The sequence below is a fragment of the Engraulis encrasicolus genome, chromosome 10 (assembly GCF_034702125.1).
Source record: "Engraulis encrasicolus isolate BLACKSEA-1 chromosome 10, IST_EnEncr_1.0, whole genome shotgun sequence".
In the NCBI taxonomy this organism is placed as follows: Eukaryota; Metazoa; Chordata; class Actinopteri; order Clupeiformes; family Engraulidae; genus Engraulis; species Engraulis encrasicolus.
In genome coordinates, this window is record NC_085866.1 from 38,658,093 (window position 1) to 38,678,125 (window position 20,033).

A 20,033-nucleotide genomic window follows, 5' to 3' on the forward strand; every position below is an offset into this window, starting at 1 on the left:
CTGCCAATTTGTCCAGCTTTTCTTTCAGAGTGGTGTTGTCGTTATTGACAGACCTATGGATATCGGCAAGCTAATTGTTAGCTACGATTGCTAGACGGCCAAGTAGCTAGCTAATCATGTTAGTTCTGTTGTGCGAAATTGTTCATATGACTGCTGTTTGTTGTTGCTAATGCTCTCAATACAACACAATGCAATGCGGTGTTTAAGCGCAGTCGCATGAACAAGATTTGAGTTGTGTTGTTTTCTTCGAGCATTGATATTTCTTGTCGATCCGTCAGTTTCGGTAAAACAGGATGGATGTAGGGCTCTGGGTTCTTGCTTGGGGCTACAGATCCAGATCCATTGTGATGTTAGCCTTAGCAAGCTGCCCATTAATCTAGTTTAGTAGTTACACTGGTTATGAAGGCTGACTAACATTAGGCTCGGGTTGTCATTGACAACTTTTAGTCTTTGACTGTTATTACGCTAGCCTCTTCGGCCACGTCGTAAACATTATTGTTGTGCTGTCTAAGAAGACTTGATTTCCGGGTTGCCCATACATTGCCTTGATCCACTGTCAGATCTTCACTGGTTGTTTTGGTTGTGATCACTGGTGGAATCTAACCCCATTTCGCTTTGTAATTTATGTTCAATTCGTGGGTCAACAAGCAATCGTAGCCTACTTTTGCTTCCACCATCCTTAGCGCTGCATCATGTCATAATTGAAAGTGGGATGTAACCACCCAGAGTAATCTAATGAGTGTGTCAGTGATTTCTCTCCGGGGTCAAGTGGATAAGATGTCAAGTCGGTTGAACACGTGTCTAGAGGGTATGCTTTATCACTAACGCTGCACTTGGAGGATCAGTGACTACTTTAGCTAGAAGTATCTGCTACTGACATATTTTGACAGTGACACACATTTCATACCTGTATAATTATTAATTTGGCTAAACGGTCTCCACAGATACGGTGTGTAATATAGTGTCACAGCCTAAACCTGTATTACGAGTGTGTCTGTCATTTGGCTTCCAATTTTATCTTAAAAACGTACTGTATAATGGGTGGAGGAAAACGCACGCACGCACACACTCTCACTCACTCACACACACACACACACACACACACACACACACACACACACACACACACACACACACACACACACAGTTTTCATCTCTGCGTGATGTAGCATTGATTGTGCTGATAATGTCTGTGTGTTTTGAATGTGTGACTGTGTCCATGACAGGTGACGTGGCTGTTCTTGCTGCTGACCTCGCTACCCATAGTCAGGCCATTCTACGTGCCTGGGGTGGCACCTATGAACTTTCACCAGAACAGCCCTGTAGATATCAAGGTGAGATGACACTTCATTACATTACATTACGCGGACGCTTTTGACCAAAGTGACTTACAAGGAGGACATTCAAGCAAGTACAGAGTAATGCCCCGTGTACACCAAGCGCGACCTGAGCGGCCGAAGTCATTATTTCTCTATGGAGGGAAGGCGAATAGAGCTACCAGAGCGAATTCGCTAGGAGTGACGCGAACTGAGCGACCAGAGCGAATTTTGACTATTAAACTCAAGCTAATCTTAAGCGAATTCGCTATGACACGGTTCGGTGAAAACAAATTGGAACGTTCATATTGACAAATGTCCCAGGCTGTCAAGACAGAGCCGTTATGTAATTAGCTGAGTCAAACATGTCAATGCAGCGTCCAGAGCGAATAAAGCGAATTCATGGCGAAACTTCTTCAACCACCCCAGCTACCTGGGTCGCGTAGGTGGCACCTGGTGTACACAGGGCATAAGGGGTCAGTACAGAGTTCAGCAGTATACTATTAATGTAGAACAAATGGAGAACAGAAAAATAGTGGAGGACCTATGAAATGTAGTGCAGGTTAGTAACCATGATTAGAGGTGAGTAGAGCTGGTTACGTTATGCAGGGAAGCTCTCTCGGAAGAGATGAGTCTTCACTAGCTTCTTGAAGGTTGAGGGGGATGACTCTGCTCTTGGAGCAACTGGTAGCTTATTCCACCATTGAGAGACGATGACCGTAAACCGTTTGGACTGGGGTCGCCTTGTTGCAGCTTTTAAACTAATTATTGTATGTGAAAACTCAGTGGAAAAGGCATGGGATTGTTTTTTCCACAAGTAAGGTGACACATCTCTCTTTATTTCTCAATGAGGGGTCATTTTGCTTCCAATCTAAACAATAATGTAGCTAACCTGACCGCTCTTTGTGATTATAATCTTTTGTGATCTTTTTTATTTGAAAAGGCATATCAAAGACATTAAAAAAATAGTACATCACAGTTAGCTCATAGTGGCAAATATATGACAATTGCTGAAGCTTTAGATTGTGCATACCACAGGACAAGGTGCAGGACAAAGGCTGACTGACATTTTAGAGTTGGTAGAGAATCTGATGAAGACATCAGTCGAAACGTCATCCAATCCTGCCATGGAATAAAAAATACAAAGAATAAAAGATTTTAAGTGTGCGGTCTCCTCACTCTAAAAATAGACGACAAAAGTCATTCAAGCTCTGTTTAATGCAGCAGCTATGTTCATGCAAGCGTTGACAGTGTGTTGATAATCTTGATGATAAACATGGCTAGACCTTGAGGCTTTGAACTGCACCGTGCTGCTGTATGAATGCCTGTCTTCTGTTTCATTGTAGGCTGTGAAGTTGACAAGCTCCCGCACCCAGCTGCCCTACGAGTATTACTCCCTCCCATTCTGCCGGCCAGATGAGGTGGTCTACAAAGGAGAAAACCTTGGTAAACCCACCACCCCTTATTGTGTTTTGAAATCACTGCGCACACTAGACTTAAGCCTGATTCAATTACAGCCAGCTTATTGCCTGTGGGACCATTACAAGATGTGGCCTACTTTATGTCTCGAGCCACATAGATAATGAATTGCTGACTTGTAACCAAGCGCAAAAAAAAAAGGAAAAGAGAAAAAAAATCCTCCCTCATCATCAGCCTCACTGCCCCATTCAACCATTGTTTCGTCATACATGATATATCTCATATCTCCCCATGGATTCTACCATGCATTATCTACCTGAGAACCATGCAAAATACACTACACCCACCTTGAACAACACTAGCAGTGTCATGCAGTGAAGCAGAAGAGGTCCTGCATGGCAACACACAATAATCATCAATAGCAGAGCGTCAGGCAATGACGTTGTTGCAACCAGGGCTCTAGATTTACGATTTTCATCAACAGCCAAAATGGCTAATAGATGTCAGTCTTACTAGCCAAACACAAACTCAAAGTGGCTCGTAAGTTCTCTATTCTACCAACCACACTGAATTTTCACCAGCATTTGGCCAGTTGGCAGGTGTTCATTTGGAGCCCTGATTGCAACTATGCTGATGTTGAATAGGGGAGGTGCGTCATGATGACACACACAGTGAATAGCTGTAGCAGATTGCCCTGTAACGAAGCTGTTCTAACTGTGAAGACCTTGAACAGTGGAGGTCTTGTGTGATGACACACAGTGAAAAGCTTTAGCAGGTTGTCTTTTTCCATGTGTTTTTATAATGTTTTGTGGAAGTGTGACTCTGTATGCGTGTACCACTACTGCAAAACAATTGCCCAAGCTGGGACAGATAAAGCTTTGTGACTTGACCCTTCAAATGAAGCCATTATTACTGTGCTGCTGTTGTACAGGGGAGGTGCTGCGTGGCGACCGCATCGTCAACACGCCCTACTCGGTGGTGATGAACCAGGACCGCGCGTGTCAGCTGGTGTGCGGCAAGCCCAGTGAGCCCAAGAAGCTGAACGTGGAGGAGAGCAAGCTGATGGCCGAGAGGATCCAGGAGGAATACTACGTCCACCTGTGAGTCCTTAGCTGGCTGGCTGGCTGGATGGCCCACTACATGCCGTACTCTTGGTCGCCTGCCTGCCGTACCCTTGGTTACCTCTCTGCTGTCTTGGTCGGCCTATTTTACATATCTTCTTACATACCGTCTTTACATATTTGTCCGCCTGTGAGTTGCCATCTGGCTGACCCACTACCTGCCTTACCCCCAGCAAGCTTGTCTGTTGTCTTTTTCTTTAGGCTGGTTGTCTTTCTGTCTGTCTCTCAGTCTATCTGAGCTATATCTCTGTCTCTCTCTGCAGTACTACATCCACTTCTTTGTCGCTGGCTGCTTTAGTGCCTCACTCATGCTGTGTGTCTGTCTGTTGTTTGCTCAGTCTTTTCCCATTTTACTCTCTACATCTCTGTCTCTGCCTCTGTGACTGTCTGCTTGCCTGTTGGCCCATGTGTCTGTGCCTGTCTCTCTTTGGTGTGGCCATGTCTCTCTCTGTCTATGGCCCCATCTATCTGACTGACTGACCGACTGACCGGCCATACCATCTCTGACTGTCTGTCCCCTCTGCCGGTTTTCTGGCCTATAGCTCTCTCTGTCGCTGTCTGTATCTCCCACCACTGTCTTTAAGTCTTCCTGTCTGCCTGCCTGTCTGTCTGCCTGCCTGTCTGTCTGCCCGCCTGTCCCATCTGTGGCTGTGTATCTGTCTACTGTGGCCGTCTGTCTACTGTGTGCTCAATGGGACTGCTGTATGCCATCATGGATCTAAACTAGTAGCTGCCCACCTCATCAGTGTGCTTGCCATCGTGCCAATCTTTTCAAGTGTATTAATGTCAATCGACATTTAAGCAATGAGAGGCCGTGGGTTTGTGTTCGATTTATAACGGGTAAGGGGAGTGGGACACGGAGTGCCGTATTGTCTTTGCAATCACACTGATACCCCAACCACAGATGGTGATAGATATTTAATGAATGTATTTATTTATTTCATTGTTGGTTTTTAGTATCAAGTGAAATGTTATTACCTGTATTTGCCATGATCTAGCCACAGCTGCTTAACTGGCTATAAACAAAAAAACAAGCAAGCAATCAAACCTGCCCCTGTGCCACTCGTGGGCACCTGCGGATGTGTAGGGCCATGCCTTTAACTCCTTTGCATCACAAGCACATAGACATGCGGTGGTTACACATACTGTAGTTCCTGCTGTGCTTATGCTAGGCGTTGGTGTGGCTATGTTGTTACAAGCACTTTGATTGTTTTCATGACGACAACTGTTTGAATGTTGATGGGTGTGTCTATGGTCATTTGTAGTGGCTCTTGGCTTTGTAAATAGGATGTGGTTGGTTAACCCATTGGCGCCTGAGCCAGTTTTTAGAAAAGGTCCCCAATGCCTGAGGGTTTTTTGAGATAAGAAAAATTGGTTGAAAACTCCTATGAAAAATTCAATATCTCAGCCTCTGGAACACATATGGACATGGGACAAATTGCATTTAAAAGGTAAAATCCTCTGCTTTCACAGGATTATGTTCATTCAGCATTAACACTAACACATATTCCTTAAAAAAAATCATCTCATAGTCAAATGATTGAAAAACGTTTCATGTGCTTTCAGGATAATGCTTGATGCTATTTATTATAAGCTATTAGGCTACTATTGCTACTGTTACAATAGCCGACTATAACTAGGCTAAATCATAATAATCATTATTATTAGGCCTATAATTATTAGGCAGTCATTTCTGCCATAAATCGGGGGACATTTGTCTGATACAGCCACTTGCTCTCCCACCGGCGAGTATGGCCGTTTTATTCCTCCAAACGTTATGCAGAGAGACCGATGAGCAATTTGATATCCTATTTTGATACGGGGTTCCACTTTGAGCTGGATGTGTGGCCGCGCGTCTACAATTCGCATGTCTACCGTTGTCTGCCTCACCAATAGGTTATCACCATATCCTAAGGTTCCTCAGTGAAAATATTCTGAAATATATCTGAAGGACGTGCTTCCTCAGATATTGGCACCTTCGTCAATTGCCCCGAGTGTCGGAGTGAAGTTTTGGTAACGTCGGGGGCGAAATCTAGCTGACTGTCTATTTGGAAGTCACTCATGCCACCTCTTCATGCGGCCGCGGCAAATCACACTCCTGCTCTCTATCTAAAGGGTCTTCAATCATATTTCCTGTCCTCGAATTTCTTCATTACCTTTCAACTGAACATCACGTTCGCTGTAACAGCGTGTCTTGCGAACCACAGCCGCCTTCTTTTTTTTTTTTTACCTGTGTGAAATGGCTACAACCCACGTCTGCAGAAGCAAGCGTGGTTGATTGCGTTTGACATTTTTGTCGACGAATCAAACTTTTTTTTTTGCTACATGATCATTGAAAAAATCGAGAACACCCACCTCTTGTGTATTTGAACAAAACATTGAGCATTGCATCTCTCATGCGTCTTGAAAATATTGACAAATCAATAGGCCTAATGTTGCGTTTTGCAACAACCGGCGTCAGGGCCAATGTTGCGTAACGCAACAACCGGCATCAATGGGTTACCTGATGTTCGTCATTTGTAATGAGTTGATTTGAATTCCCAGAAAATAAAAGATGTACAGGATATGTATGCCGTACAATGTGTTTGGTATGTCTGGGTAACTGAAACGCTATGCAAGAAGAAGCATGTGGGATGCGATAGGTATCCAAAACTTATTACAACATTTTTTTTCCGGTCTAGCCTGACTGTACCAGTGCATAGTGTTGGCCAAAACACTGATTGTTAGCCATGTTAATGAAGATACCGGTAATTGTCATTGTTACTATGGAAGCATTCAACCTGTCTGCGTGACTTGTGCAGGCATCATCAACTGTCCGACACTTGGTCATGATGTTAGTTCCTGCTTTTGAACATGGATAGTGGGCTCCCACCATAAAAGAAATTTGTTTGACAAGTGAAGAACCCGTTTCGTGTGTGTGTGTCTGTCTGTCTGTCTGTCTGTCTGTGTGTGTGTCAGGATTGCGGATAACCTGCCGGTGGCCACGAGGCTGGAATACCCCAACCGGGACATTGGGGGTGACGACGAGCAGAAGAAGGACCTGTTGAAGGACGTCCAGTTTGAACACGGCTACAGACTGGGCTTCTCAGAGAGCAACAAAGTACTCCATCCATACTTAAGCATTCTCTCTCTCTCTCCCTTTCTCTGTGTCTCTGACATACACACACGGATGCACATGCATATGATTTGCTCTCTATATCACTTCCAGTGTTTCCCACAGGAAATTGCTTAGTCAAGGTGGTGATTCTTCGGGCCCAAGTGGCGCGGGTTTGCGTCACAGACGCAGTTCATTTTTAAGTAGCCTTTAAGTTAGCTGCATGGGGCTAAAAAGCCATTCCCTTCCATAGGGCTAACCACCGCTATTGTTAACCCAGTTTGAAGTCCTCAACACACTGTTTGAAATCAAATATGGGCCATAACTTTCAAAAATGTACAGAGCGTAGAGAACTTTGACAACAACAAAAGCGTCAGTCTGTAAATAAATGATTTACAATCTCACTGCTGTTGTACGCTACCGTATAGCCAGCCAAAGCAACTGAGGTTAAGTGAACAGCTCCCGAGTCCCGTCTTGTCTGACTCTCGATTCGAGGGAGGGGCGGGTCTTTCTAGCGTAGCCTGTTATCGGGCATGCTGGGAGTTGTAGTTTAGCTATTGCTATAAGCCGTAGAAGCCGGACAGTTTATGAAAAAGAGAAAAAAAAAATTGAGGAACATTGCCAAGGCGGTGTCCTGACGTAGCTAAGGCCTTGGTTAGAAAGCGCTGCGGGAAACACTGCCTTCTATGTCTCTCTCTGCCATTCTTTCACTCTCTTGCTCGCTCTCTCTTTCACCCTCGTGCAAATGGCAGCATTGGCAAGAGCACGCCCATTTTAAATCGTCTGTGCCACGCATTTTCTCAAATGCTCACTCTTTCTTTTCTTTTGTCCTCTATTGACAAATGACCAAGCCTTGTTCCTTTTTTTATTTAAAGCGCTTCAGTATGACGGCTATTCTTAGTGCCGGTATCCTTATGGGGCGTGCCGTGACTAATGGCTCTTGTTTGCCCTGTCCACAGTTCTACTTGCACAACCACCTGTCCTTCATCCTCTACTTCCACCGAGAGAAGTTGGAGGGGGAGGAGGAGGACAACTACAGGGTGGTGCGCTTTGAGGTGGTGCCCCAGAGCGTCAAGACGGACGGTGAGCACTCCTGAGTTTGTTTATTTAACATTCTTTTTTTTAGTTCACTTTAGAATATACATGACATCATAAAACATGTCTGAGTAAGTTTTAGCATTAAATGTAGTAACTGACAATACAAAAATCCCCAGCAAAACAATAATACCACTCCTGAGTTTGTGTCCGATTTTGACGTCGGGGTGCACCTCACACTAGAAGAGAACTAGAAGATCGCAACTGTCAATCTTAACCCTGATCGTAACCACCTGACACAATGCCCGATGTTCTATTTCCAGTCGCAAATATCAAATAGTGTTTGATTTCTACGACTTGTGATTGGCCAAAATTCTATCTAAGAACGTTGCACACGCCGAGGAAATCTTGCCCGACAATCGCTTGCGATGTTCCTGGGGCGGGGTAACGTTCCTCTGATTGTCGTAAGGGGGGTTCAGCCAAGAATCGGGCGATATAGTCTTGTAGTTTGAGCCTAACTTTAGGTGGCATGTTTATTCAAAACGACTAATGTAGGTAAACAACCTATTTTGGGTCTTAGTTACAGTCCCTTTGAGGTGATGCCCAGGGCTGGGAAATGACCCCAGCCGGACTCGCCACAGCGCCCCCCCACAAATAAGTTATTTTGGGGAGTGGTATTTTCTCCGCCTACTTGTTGTCGTGTGTTATTGTGGCTTGTCCCATTTGTGTTGTTTTTCCCTTCCATGTCAATATGCCTCAATGCACTCCTCTTCTCCCCCTCCCCTTCCCCCTCTCCATCAGACCTGAAGGCGGATGAGAAGGGAGCCTGTACTCTCCCAGAGGCCAGTGGCTCCGTTCCTCAGGAGATCGACCCAACCAAGGAGAACAGCGTACTCTTCACCTACTCTGTACACTGGGAGGTCAGTGTTTCCTGTTGAACATTTTGTCAGTATGGTATAGTATGGTATAAAACCACCCAAAAACGAACAAGCTTATGCATCCGTTGAAAGCAACTTAAGGACATGCATCCCCAAAAACCTTTTTTTTCTTTTCAGGGGCAAGGTGGGAGGTGTTTGTTTTTTAAGGTGGCTGCTTTAGTAATGAAGTGTTTGGGGAAACTGTGAAGCTCCAAATCATGCAGCAAACAGGATGTCTTTTCATGGCCATTCCTGTTTCACTAGGCAGAGGTTTGCACAAGCCCCTCCTCAGGATTGTATTTCACAATAGTCAATACAGTATCATCATAGTTTTTTTCTAGATCTGTGTTTTGTTTAAAAGGCATGCATACATACATTTGTTTGAAAAGAGCAGTCAAATCACTAAGTGGGTCAACCTTGGTGAGAATCTCGTCTGCACCCCCAGACTGGATGGACCAGATAAGCTGGCATGCCACTTCGGCATTGACAGAATGGCAATCTGTACAAGGATGTTTGCAGTTGTCTAACCTTGTAGCGCTTTGTGTGAAAGCTTGTCTGATGAGATGTTATGGATGTCTTCCAGACCACTGCAATTGTTTTGAAATGATACTGTGCCATTGTGATTTGTGACTGGTTGCACTATTCTGTCTATGTATTATTCCCGTAGTTCTAAACTGCTAAGATTGAAGAAGGTAGTGCATCCTGGGTTTTTTTATACAAGAGACTGCTCAAAAAGTACAATATCTGACGAGATGTTCTGAAGGTCATTCCACCATAGCTCACCAGGTGGTCTACACACAGTAGGCTTGTCTCGGACACTACTGTAATTGGTGTGTAATTATACTGTACCACTATAATTTGGGACTGAGATATTGCCTGTTAGCCCTGTGTAAAATCATTGCTAGTGTTACTTCCCCTTGTTCTATACTTTAAATAACGCCTCTTCAGCTCAAAAAGTGTTGAGATCAGAGCATGTGAACGGAGCTGAGCATGGCTCAAGTCCCGCTCCCCGCTCAGGAGGAATGTCCGCTCATTCGCTCTGCTGCTCTAAGTTGCGCCAGGATGCTCCGCTCATAAAACGCTCACGCTCACCATCATTTTCTTGCCGCTCTGTCGAAATCGCTCCTCGCTCGCTCAAATGTTCAGGAGAAGGCATTTTCTTGACATTTTTCCTTCATGTAATTATGTCAGGGCCCTAGGACACCCGGCGTTTGATTTATGTGTTGTCTTGTCTTATTTTTTCGGTAACACTTTAGAATAATGGATGCAAAAAAGCATTATAAAGACTTAATAAATAATTAACTATTGATGAACAAAACATTAACAAACGTTTGTAAATGACTAGGAAATGTAAACAAATGCTTGTAAATGACTAGGAAATGCTATGTTAATATTTTATATTTATCAAACATTTACAAGTTGCTTGTAAATGAATAAAATACTCTGTTATAAGGTGTGTAAAATCTTGCAGATATCATTTGTAGATATTTTATAAAGCATTAATAAAGCCTAGTTAATAATAAAAACATTTGTTAATGTTTTATTCATCATTAGTTAATTATTTGCTGAGTCTTTACTAAGGAACATTATTATAAAGTGTTACCATTTTTTCCTACCTATTTAATTATTAATTTATTTTACTAGACTACCGGTACATTAAAAAGGTCACTTCGCATCCCATTGCAAATTAGATAATAGTGTCATTTCCAAAAACAGGCTCTTAGATCACTTTAAACCCACTCTGTAGCCTATTGTTAAGAATAATTATGATGTTTTATGATAATTTCATCCCACTTTTAATCACACAATATGCAATAGCCTACTTGTCACGGTGATTCCGTGGTAAAATTGAAACATATGTTACAACAGATTATATGCACAGACCAGTGTTAATTTCGTCAGCTTTTTTTGATTTAGTCATAGTCTTAGTCACAATGACGAAAATCAATGTTAGTCTTAGTCATATTTTAGTCATTGCCTTCCCAATTTAGTCTTAGTCTTAGTCAAAATGACGAAAATCAATTTTAGTCATAGTCAAATTTTAGTCATTTTAGTCATTTTAGTCAACATTTCAAATTTTAGTCAACATTTCAATTTTTAGTCATTTTAGTCAATATTGTGTAAAATAAATAACCTACAATGGCTATTGTTATTTCACAAAGTATTACTAATATTGCCCATTGCAGCAAATATTCACCTTGTTACTTGGTCATTTTCCACCAAAACCCAAATCAGTAATTTCAACATCATAGAGCAAAAGAGCATCACACACACACACACACACACACACACACACACACACACACATCCAGGTGCAGGCTGCGCTCTCTCTCTCTCTCTCTCTCTCTCTCTCTCTCTCTCTCTCTCTCTCTCTCTCTCTCTCTCTCTCTCTCTCGTGCATTAGAAGCTGCTGCATATTATATTTCATTTTGAGTTTGATCACGGAGGAAGCTACATGCTCTTCTTCACCTGACCGCGGGACTTAAAGCCTGCAGATTGCCGGCAGTGGGAAGACCAGACATCCCAAGTCTGCATGAAGTTCAAGAAGTCTCCCTGATAGTGGCTTCCCGATGACCACGAGTCAGATAAAATACTGCTGATGTTAGACTATGCAAGTTAGCGGTTTTTGTTTTCAATTGGCAATGCGAGCAGAGAACGATAATGACTCGTGCGGCATGTGTGGAATAGGCTTAAATAGATTGCGCGAGCACACTTCGTATGCCCTGCAAAAGTCCCAGGAAAAATAGTTAGGCAGGGTTATGCAGACTGGACGATAGAAAGGACACGCACATAGGCCTACAAATATTTTAACACTAGTGCTGTTTTGTTTGTCGGGGGTGTCGAGGCTCGATAAGCATGACCTGGAAAGAGTTTTTGGAACTTAGGAAGACGCTGAAGACGCACGGAAATGCTGTCGACTTCCTTGGGTCTTTTAGCGTTGCTCTCGACGAGAACAAGTTTCAAATCTCAACAGTTTAAAACTCCTTAGCGATCGCCCATCCATTGATTCTTTTCAAAACTGGGCTACAGCCGTGCCTCTGTTACATTAGACAGGCCAACTTTCCCCCTGCTGGCGCGCGCTCCCGCGGTGACTGATTTAAATACATTCACAAATCCGACCTTCATGATTTGCTTGCTGCCTACTGATATAGATATATAACAACAAATATAGCAAACATTATTAAAAAAGAACAGACAACGAACGCCGGGCTAAGACAGCCTAAGTGAAAAGGAGAATAGTGGAAGCTGGAGGAGGTTTAGAATGACAGTATCAGAGGAGGATTGGCGCGACTGTCATTACCTACTGCAGAAACACATGTCTTCGTCATGGATAAGAGGGTTGTTGAACATGTTTCAAAATGAACACTTCCCTCAACGTCGGCTATTTTTTCTCTTTCTCTGGGAATGTTTTAGGACCTAAACTCAACTTAAATGGACTCACTGAACTACTAGGCTACAGAACTACGACAACAACACCTCTCTGCTAAACGACCTGAACAGTTTCTTTGCCCGTTTTGAAGCACAAAACGACACTCATCCACAGAAAACTCCCCCTCCCCCCCATGATCAACCCCTGTACCTGTCCTCTGCCAGTGTGAAGAGGACACTGGCCACCATCAACCCACGCAAAGCAGCTGGCCCAGACAACATACCTGGCCGAGTGTTGAAGGATTGTGCAGAAGAGCTGAAGGATGTCTTCACAGACATCTTTAACATCTCTCTGGAGCAAGCAGTCATCCCATCACTTTTCAAAGCTGCTACCATCATACCCGTGCCGAAGAAATCATCACCATCATGCTTCAATGACTACCGTCCTGTAGCACTGACGCCCATAATCATGAAGTGCTTCGAACGGCTAGTCCTGTCACACATCAAAGCCACCCTACCCCCCACCCTGGACCCCTACCAGTTCGCATACCGAGCCAAGCGATCCACGGAGGATGCAATCTGCTCTGCCCTCCATCCAGCCCTCACCCACTTGGACAATAAAGACTCATATGTGAGAATGCTGTTCATTGACTTCAGCTCAGCATTCAATACCATAATACCACAACAACTCATCAGAAAACTGGACAAACTAGGTTTCAGCACCTCCCTCTGCAACTGGCTGCTGGACTTCCTGATGCAGAGACCACAAGCAGTACGGGTAGGGAATAACACCTCAAGCACCCTGACCCTGAGCACGGGGGCTCCGCAAGGTTGTGTTCTCAGCCCCCTGCTGTTCACGCTGCTGACACATGACTGCACAACGACCCACAGCACTAACCATCTAGTGAAGTTTGCGGATGATACAACACTGGTGGGCCTCATCACTAAGGGCGATGAGACCCACTACAGAGAAGAAGTAGACCTGCTGGCCAGATGGTGCAAAGACAACAACCTCCTGCTGAATGTCAACAAGACCAAGGAGATTGTTGTCAACTTTCAGAGGGTCCAAAAACAACTGCCACCACTGACCATCGACGGTGATGCTGTGGAGAGAGTGAGCAGCACCAAGTTCCTTGGAGTGCACATCAGCGACGACCTCTCTTGGACCACCAACACTACATCACTGGCGAAGAAGGCCCATCAGCGTCTCTACTTCTTGCGCAAACTAAAGAAGGCAAGTGCTACACCCTCCATCATGACAACATTCTACAGAGGAACCATAGAGAGCGTCGTGTCCAGCTGCATCACAGTGTGGGGAGGAAGCTGCACGGAGAAAAACAGGAAGACACTCCAACGTGTTGTGAACACAGCGAAGAAGATCATTGGAGTACCACTCCCCTCCCTGCAGGACATTTACACCGCACGCCTCACCCGAAAAGCACTGATGATCATCAAAGACACAAGCCACCCTGCACACAAACTGTTCAGCCTCCTGCCCTCTGGAAAGAGGTACAGGCGCCTCCGTTCCCGTACCACCAGGCTTACAAGCAGCACGATGCATCAAGCAATCAAGATACTGAACACTCAACCCACTCTCCCTTCACTGTCAGCCTCTAGCCAGCCAGGCCACTGACAACGCTCCCCCCCCTCATCCCCACCACCATATCTGCGACTGAACACTCCACCTGCACTACTACATCTGTGACTGAACTTTCAACCTGCACTAACTCAAAACATACACGCACACACACACACACACACACACACACACACACACACACACACACACACACACACACACACACACAGACACACACACACACACACACACACACACACACACACACACACACACAAGCACACTGCACTTTCTGCACTAAACCCAAACATACACACACTGACACACAACTCATACTCACACACATACACACACACACACACACACACACACATACACAGGCACACACACACACACAGACGCACACCGCACTTTTTACCTGCACTAAACACACACACACACACACACACACACACACACACACACACACACACACACACACACACACACACACACACACACACACACACACACACACGCACACAAAACACATACAAACACACACACACACATACTGCTGCTGGTGTATTTAAATAAAAACCTTTTTAATTATTTATTTCTTCAAATGCTACTATTACTATGTCAGAACGCTATAAAGGACTTTTAGGAAAAAGAACAACAAAATACCTCCTCTTAATGTATGTTCTCTACAAGTCTTCTGTTGTCCAGTCTTGCACTTTAAATGTCTGTATGAGCAATGTCTACGTCCATACTGTCTATGTCCATGTATGAGTACTGTCTATGTCTATACTGTCTATGTCCTTACCTAGATTAGTCTATGTCTGCATGGGAGAGCAAGAAACGCAATTTCAAATTCTTTGTATGACCAGTGCATGTAAAGAAATTGACAATAAACTTGACTTGACTTGACTTGACTAGTGACTGAGCCGCGCCATGCATTGGCTGCCAGCAGATACAAGCGAGGCGACACAGCGTGAGCGCACAATCACCTATGAAGTTCAAGACACTTAGGCTTATATTACAATTACAAATTACAAATTAATTATGAATAATTATATATTTTTAATGTCCACTCGTCCATGGCTTGTAAATTTCGTCTCGTCTTAGTCTGCTTGACGAAAATATTTTTTTATTTTCGTCATATTTTGATTTGCTTGAGGCAATTTTTAGTTCGTCATCGTCTCGTCATCGTCAAGGGAAAAAGGGGCGTTGACGAAATATTTTCGTCATCGTCGTGGTTGACGAAATTAACACTGGCACAGACTGACTACAGCTCAGCCATCTACTGCTGATTGATTGGTAATCGTTTGCTTACATTGCGGAGAGTTTTACGGACTGGTTGAAGTGACAATTTGGAACATTGGCTGGAGGAAGAGAGAATCGAAATGACCCGCGTGGGTACCTCTCGAAGCGGTCTTGTCTCGCGCAAAGGAACGCAACGAGACCGCAGAGTCGACATGGTAGGCTATAGAGGAGGTCAGTCGTCCCAGAAAAGGTCTAATTACAAGCACATGGCTTCTGTATGTTCCAGAGGAATATTGCAAGGACCATACAGGGCGCAACCCCTACATCTTTTTGCTCACGTTTTGTTCCATCCTCCTGGTGTTTGTGCAGCATCTCGTCGTGCTTTCTCATGCCAAGGTTAAAATAAGAGTTTCGGCCATGCGTTCATACACAGTTTGCGCACACCTGAAGACTCATGATAAATATTTATGCTTTTGTTTGCATGGACTGGCCCATATCTCGCAGGAACGGCCATCTCATTGACAATGTTTTGAACGAAAATATTAGTAAATCATTCATAATTGATAACAGTAGGGCGTCTACTGGAAAAGAGTGAAAGCAGTAGGAAAATCTGACGGCAGTACTGTCAACGTGTTCTGTTTAATTAAATCAAACTCCAAAGAAATAGTCTAAGGGAAATTGTTGGGTTATTGAGAAGACAAAACTAAAGGTTTTTTTGAGAAATGCTGTCCCCAAAAAGCTTAATCTAACTGACAAAAGAGGAATGTCCACGTTTTGTTCCATCCTCCTTTGCGCAGCATCTCGTCGTGCTTTCTCATGCCCAGGTTAAAATATGAGTTACTCACAGCGACTATGTCGCTAACATTCTTCATCGTGCTCAACATCTTCCTCGCTTTTTGACCTGAATTTTGCATTTATACGACCTATCACCTTGCTTTTCGAAGTACTTCACAAACTCCATCTTCAGACCTTGCCTCGCGGGGCACACGTGACGCGCAAGCGCCGGGGTCAGTGGCTGGCTGTAGTGGCTTCAAATTTTTGAAGGATTAAAAACTGTTGGCCTGCAACTCGTTTTCAATTCAAAAACACGTCTAAAACAGCACACTTAATCAAATAAATGTTATTTTACAAATTTTATATTCCAACATTTTAATTTGTGAGCGCATCGGAGCAGAGGGAAATCATCCCTCCGACCTTTGAATTCATAACCGCTCGGCGCTCTAACCATATTTCTACCGCTCCGCTCCCCCGCTCGCTCCGCTCCGTTCACATGCTCTGGTTGAGATACTGCTCAAGTTGCAAAGGAAATGTTTTGCCATTCCTTAAAGTTCTGCCCCTTTCCAATGTCCTTGCCATCCAACACTTGGATATCGCTGCACGCCACAAGAGTCCTGACTTGTTTGGGTTTTTTTTTTTTTTTTTTTTTTTTCAATTACCAATTCAGAGTGAAAGCTGGGAAAAAAGAACACATAAAATATAGGGAATAACTTTTATGGAGGCTTTCAATAGTTCTTGAAATGTTAAATGAGGTTCTTTTGTGTCTTCCTGGTTGATTTCCCGATGTGCAGGAGAGCGAGGTGAAATGGGCGTCGCGCTGGGACACCTACCTCACCATGAGCGACGTGCAGATCCACTGGTTCTCCATCGTCAACTCGGTGGTGGTGGTCTTCTTCCTCTCAGGTGGGCTGACAGCCAATTGATGTTGCCATTGGTCTAGAAATGAACCTGATGAAGGTGTAAGGCAAAATGTTGACATAAGCAATATTCATTGCAGCAACTTAGAAAAAAAATATTGGTATTGATTCTTTGTCATCTAGTACAGTATTTCTCAACCGTTTTTTAGGCGAGGCATCCTTTCAATTCATGGAAAATTTCAAGGCACCCCAAACCAACAAGCCGTAACATGGCATCGCGTCCGATACCACACAAGCTTAGAAAAGTAACACATTTGGCGACGTCACACGACCTACGTTCAAAGTTGCAGCTGACTGGGGCGACCTATATTTACTTTATTGTGCGTAAATGGCAGATGAAAGATGACTGACTAACATCAACTTCAATTTAGACATGTTTTATAATCTATTTGTCAGCCACGTTTCCGCGGCACCCCTGAGGGGGGCCTGTGGCACCCCAGGGTGCCCCGGCACCCCTGTTGAGAAACACTGATCTAGTAGATTACACTGGAGGAAAGAGGGTCTTCAAGCACATCTTTGCTGCTCTTCTGACCTGCGCTGTTTCTTTCTCTCTCTCTCTCTGTCTCTCTCTCTCTCTCTCTCTCTCTCTCTCTCTCTCTCTCTCTCTCTCTCTCTCTCTCTCTCTCTCTCTCTCTCTCTCTCTCTCTCTCACACACACACACACACACATAGCCTTGTAGCTTTTCAGCTCTCGAGGAAGCCAGTTACCATGCTGAATGTTGCAAATTTAGCTCTTTTTTTCATACACAACATGATCTACAAACTTTCCACATTGTACAAAGCGGATTCCAAAAAAGTCGGGACACTGTAGCCTATGTTGTGAATAAAAGCTAAATGCTGCCATTTTCAATCTCTTTCTTCCACTTTGTTTCTCTCTCCAGGCATATTGAGTATGATCATCATCAGGACCCTGAGGAAGGACATTGCCAACTACAACAGAGAGGATGACATTGTAAGCCACTCTGCTCTTTATCAACAAATATTGTTTTTAGTCATCTAGTTTTATCACGGGCAGATATGCTAACTTATTTGTAGCAGTTGCAGTTGTAGCGCAGGCCTGGGTAACATACTCTGCTCTCCAGCAACAAGCTTTGCTTTTAGTATACAAACCCCAACTCGGGTAAGTTGGGACATTTAGTAAACTGAATAAAAGCAAAATGGTTTTCATTTTCAAAACATTCAGTCCATACATTACACTCCAACAATGAAGGCCAGTGAAAAAAGGCCATATTAAGAATGCTTCATGTGTACACGCGATGCAGAGGTTTACCAGTCTTCTTTGTCCTTATTCTTGTTGTCCTTAGTCTCCTTCAACAATTGCTGCCATTTATTGGCCCTGTCCCAACTCTTTTGAGACATGTTCATGAACATATCCGCCAAAACAATAAATTATTTTAGATTAGTTTTGGTGGCTGACATGTTTGGTATGGCACACACATTGGGGAATGGTACAAAACAGAGTTTGTCTGAAGTTATAGGTCTAGCCTCAGACTGGTCTGTGTAGGATAGTCCTGTTAGTGCTGGTACAGCTCCCCCTAGCGGACATAGTAATGTGTGCTGCAGCAGGGTATCATTAACTTGCATCAGTGCAGACAAATGAAACTCATTTCTGTCAACTATGAAGCACACATGCATGCATGCATTGTTAAAAAGGTCTCTGTTCTCTTCATCATCTCTCTCTCTCTCTCTCTCTCTCTCTCTCTCTCTCTCTCTCTCTCTCTCTCTCTCTCTCTCTCAGGAGGACACCATGGAGGAGTCGGGGTGGAAAAACGTGCATGGGGATGTGTTCCGCCCGCCCCAGTATCCCATGATTCTTAGCTCTCTGTTGGGCTCGGGCATCCAGCTCTTCTGCATGGTGCTCATCGTCATCTGTAAGTTTACCTGGCCAGCCAGACTAGAACACAAAAAGTATATCGCACCTTAAAGGGACACTGTGCAGGAAATGGTCAAAAAAGGTACTGCAACTATGCTGCTCATTGAAACTGGGCTCCCTCTTGCCAAAATTGATCTTTACATGAAAGTTTACTGAGTATTAAACAAATATTTTCTAATATGGTCCAATTACAGTCATTTGTGCAGCTAAAAATGGCTATTTTAGGAAATTCAAAGTGGCGGACCATGGAGAAGATCCCCCTTTTTGTGTATGAAAAGTGCAATTTTTCCAGTCATAATGAATAATTAGAATTTGATGGTGGTGGTAAGTAGTCATGAAAAAGGTAACATTAGTGAGTGGGCAGCATGAATTCTGGAAATAAACAACTAAAAATCTCACACAGTGTCCCTTTAAGCGATATACAGTGATTTTGAAGACTGATTTCATGGTCCAGCTATGATTTTTGATTTTTTTTTTTCTCTATGGTGTGATATTAACCCAACCCAGCAGGCAAAAATGTATTAACTAAAGTTAGTAGACTGTCTGGTGATGTGATAATATCACAATGTCATGTGAAGACATGATGAATGTTTGCTCTCGCCTTGTTACCCTTTTCAGCTTCAGTATGTGTCCCTGTCTCTTAAGCACAGAACTCCTCTCGGAAAACAAAACGTTCCCATGACTAGGTGTTATTGATAATGATTTATGACTAGTAGAGTTATGACTTAGACTAGTAGGTTTACTTTCACAGTAATATCGTTTTGAACTGTGTGTGTTTGGAATATCACTCAACTAGTATACTGTACATATGCTGTTCTACACGATGTAACCCGTTTTTACCAAGATTGTATAGGTAAATGTCAGGCCTGTCCTTAATCTTGGTAGTGTGTGGTTTAAGGTGTTGCGTTATCTGCAGCAGCCGCTATGGCCAGACGTGTGTCAAGATGCATTATATAAATGACGTTAGATAAGACCTTCTGACGATGGTTCTGGAAAGTATTGCTTGAGCAGAGGGGGCCATTAATTGGATGGTATTCAGCAGCCTACATAAATGTCACTGTGCTGTTTTTGTGTTTTAGTTGTGGCCATGTTGGGCATGCTGTCTCCTTCCAGCAGAGGAGCTCTCATGACCACAGCCTGCTTCCTATTCATGTTCATGGGGTAAGACATAATGACATACTGGCCCAATCCCTTCACATACATACATGGCTACAGCCAGAGATGCCCTCACACCTGTAAATAAACACACACACACACACACACACACACACACACACACACACACACACACACACACACACACACACACACACACACACACACACACACACACACACACACACACACACACACACGTCATGGCCATAGGTC

At 43.8% G+C, this 20,033-nt stretch overlaps 1 protein-coding gene across 1 annotated transcript in view; it reads left to right on the forward strand.

The window, feature by feature from the left end:
• The window catches only part of tm9sf4 (transmembrane 9 superfamily protein member 4), a 33,939-nt gene that overhangs the window by 160 nt on the left and 13,746 nt on the right, over positions 1-20,033 (forward strand). Inside the window, exons 2-11 of the mRNA XM_063208827.1 lie at positions 1,227-1,334; positions 2,663-2,762; positions 3,667-3,835; positions 6,815-6,956; positions 7,910-8,033; positions 8,787-8,905; positions 16,664-16,775; positions 17,671-17,741; positions 18,528-18,660; positions 19,742-19,823. Coding sequence (XP_063064897.1) covers positions 1,227-1,334; positions 2,663-2,762; positions 3,667-3,835; positions 6,815-6,956; positions 7,910-8,033; positions 8,787-8,905; positions 16,664-16,775; positions 17,671-17,741; positions 18,528-18,660; positions 19,742-19,823 — 1,160 coding nt within the window. The remainder of the gene's footprint in view (positions 1-1,226; positions 1,335-2,662; positions 2,763-3,666; positions 3,836-6,814; positions 6,957-7,909; positions 8,034-8,786; positions 8,906-16,663; positions 16,776-17,670; positions 17,742-18,527; positions 18,661-19,741; positions 19,824-20,033) is intronic.